General features: G+C 41.7%; 1 protein-coding gene across 1 annotated transcript in view; it reads left to right on the forward strand.

Annotated features, from left to right (window-relative positions):
- Positions 1-1,058, forward strand: part of LOC111871839 (coiled-coil domain-containing protein 85C) — an 8,754-nt gene extending 7,696 nt beyond the window's left edge. The window contains exon 5 of the mRNA XM_023865207.2: positions 785-1,058. Within this exon, the coding sequence (XP_023720975.1) occupies positions 785-829 (45 nt within the window). The 3' untranslated portion in view covers positions 830-1,058. The remainder of the gene's footprint in view (positions 1-784) is intronic.
- Positions 1,059-1,311: the final 253 nt, after the last annotated feature.

Below are 1,311 nucleotides of genomic sequence, written 5' to 3' on the forward strand. Positions count from 1 at the left end.
GCGGGGGGTGGGGGAGGGCTCATAGCTCAGCATGTCACAATACTTTACATTAATTTATATGGGAAAAATTGTTTTGCTTAACGAGTGTTTCGCGTTACGTGTAAGATTCTGGAACGAATTATGCTGTTAAGGGAGGTTCCACCTATTACTTTCAAGTGGCTGAATGCATAATTGGGTTTCAAGGGAGAACCGACAGTTTCAGTTAGGAGCTCTTTTAGAGGGAAAGAAAAATAAACTTATATCATCAAACTGAATTTATTTATTTTTTGTTATAATGTGAAGCACAGTACATATTAATTGCCTGTAACTGAAACTGAACAGAGAATCAAATTTGTAGTGTTCGTAAATTTGACATTTTTTTGGATAGCATTTTATTTTATTATCACCAGCCTGAATATGATTTTTATTACAAAATTTCAGATTTTCATTGGTAGGGAACATGCAGAGGATGGTCTTACAAGTTGTGACACTGTGTGGTCTTGTAAGTGGTTACCACGGTTTTGAAGAACATGCTTCCTCTATCTTCAGACTAGAAAAGGCAGTATGTTTCTCTGAAATAACTGGCATCCACCATCCACCTGCATGCAGTGGAGATAATATGGTTTTGATAAGTTTACTGGCATTTTGGAGGGATTTACTGCCACCATCTTCAGGGCTGAAGATTAAGCCAAGCATCAAGCAGACATCTGTACACTTTTTGAGAACTTCAGATCTCATGCAGTTCTAATTGTTGCTTCTGATCACAGATAAACATATCACTGTAACTTTATTTTCTGTTTTTCAGGTTGTGTGGAGGAAGCTGGAGGAGGGGCCAGCTCAGCGGCGGTGAAAGATAACCTATGTTGTCTTCGTCGTTAAAAGTTTAAATTGGACTCATAACCAGCTGTGCTTAAAGAATCCATTTGGATTGGATGAAGCTAGTTTACTTTTAGTTTAGTTTATTTTCTTGGGATGGGATGAGTCCACTAGGTACATTGGCCACTCTTTGGCCCATTGTACCAGCCCTGGATGATTTATTTTATTGCTGTTGGGATGGGACTAAGTCCCTTGTACTGTGGCCACTTCTGGCCTATTGTACCAGCCCCAGATGATAGGTGAGGGTGATTGTGGAGCAATTGGTTCAATGAAGATTGGCAGGGGAAACCGAAGTACTCTGAGAAACCCTGCCCCAGCGCCACTTTCTCCACCACAAATCCCACTTGACCAGACCCGAGATTGAACCTGGGCTGCCATGGTGGGAAGCCAGTGACTAACTGCTTGAGCTATGGCGTGGCCCTACAGACCCCTAACCCACCTACACACACACACACA

The sequence above is a fragment of the Cryptotermes secundus genome, unplaced genomic scaffold (genome assembly GCF_002891405.2).
Source record: "Cryptotermes secundus unplaced genomic scaffold, Csec_1.0 scaffold1242, whole genome shotgun sequence".
Classification (NCBI taxonomy): Eukaryota; Metazoa; Arthropoda; class Insecta; order Blattodea; family Kalotermitidae; genus Cryptotermes; species Cryptotermes secundus.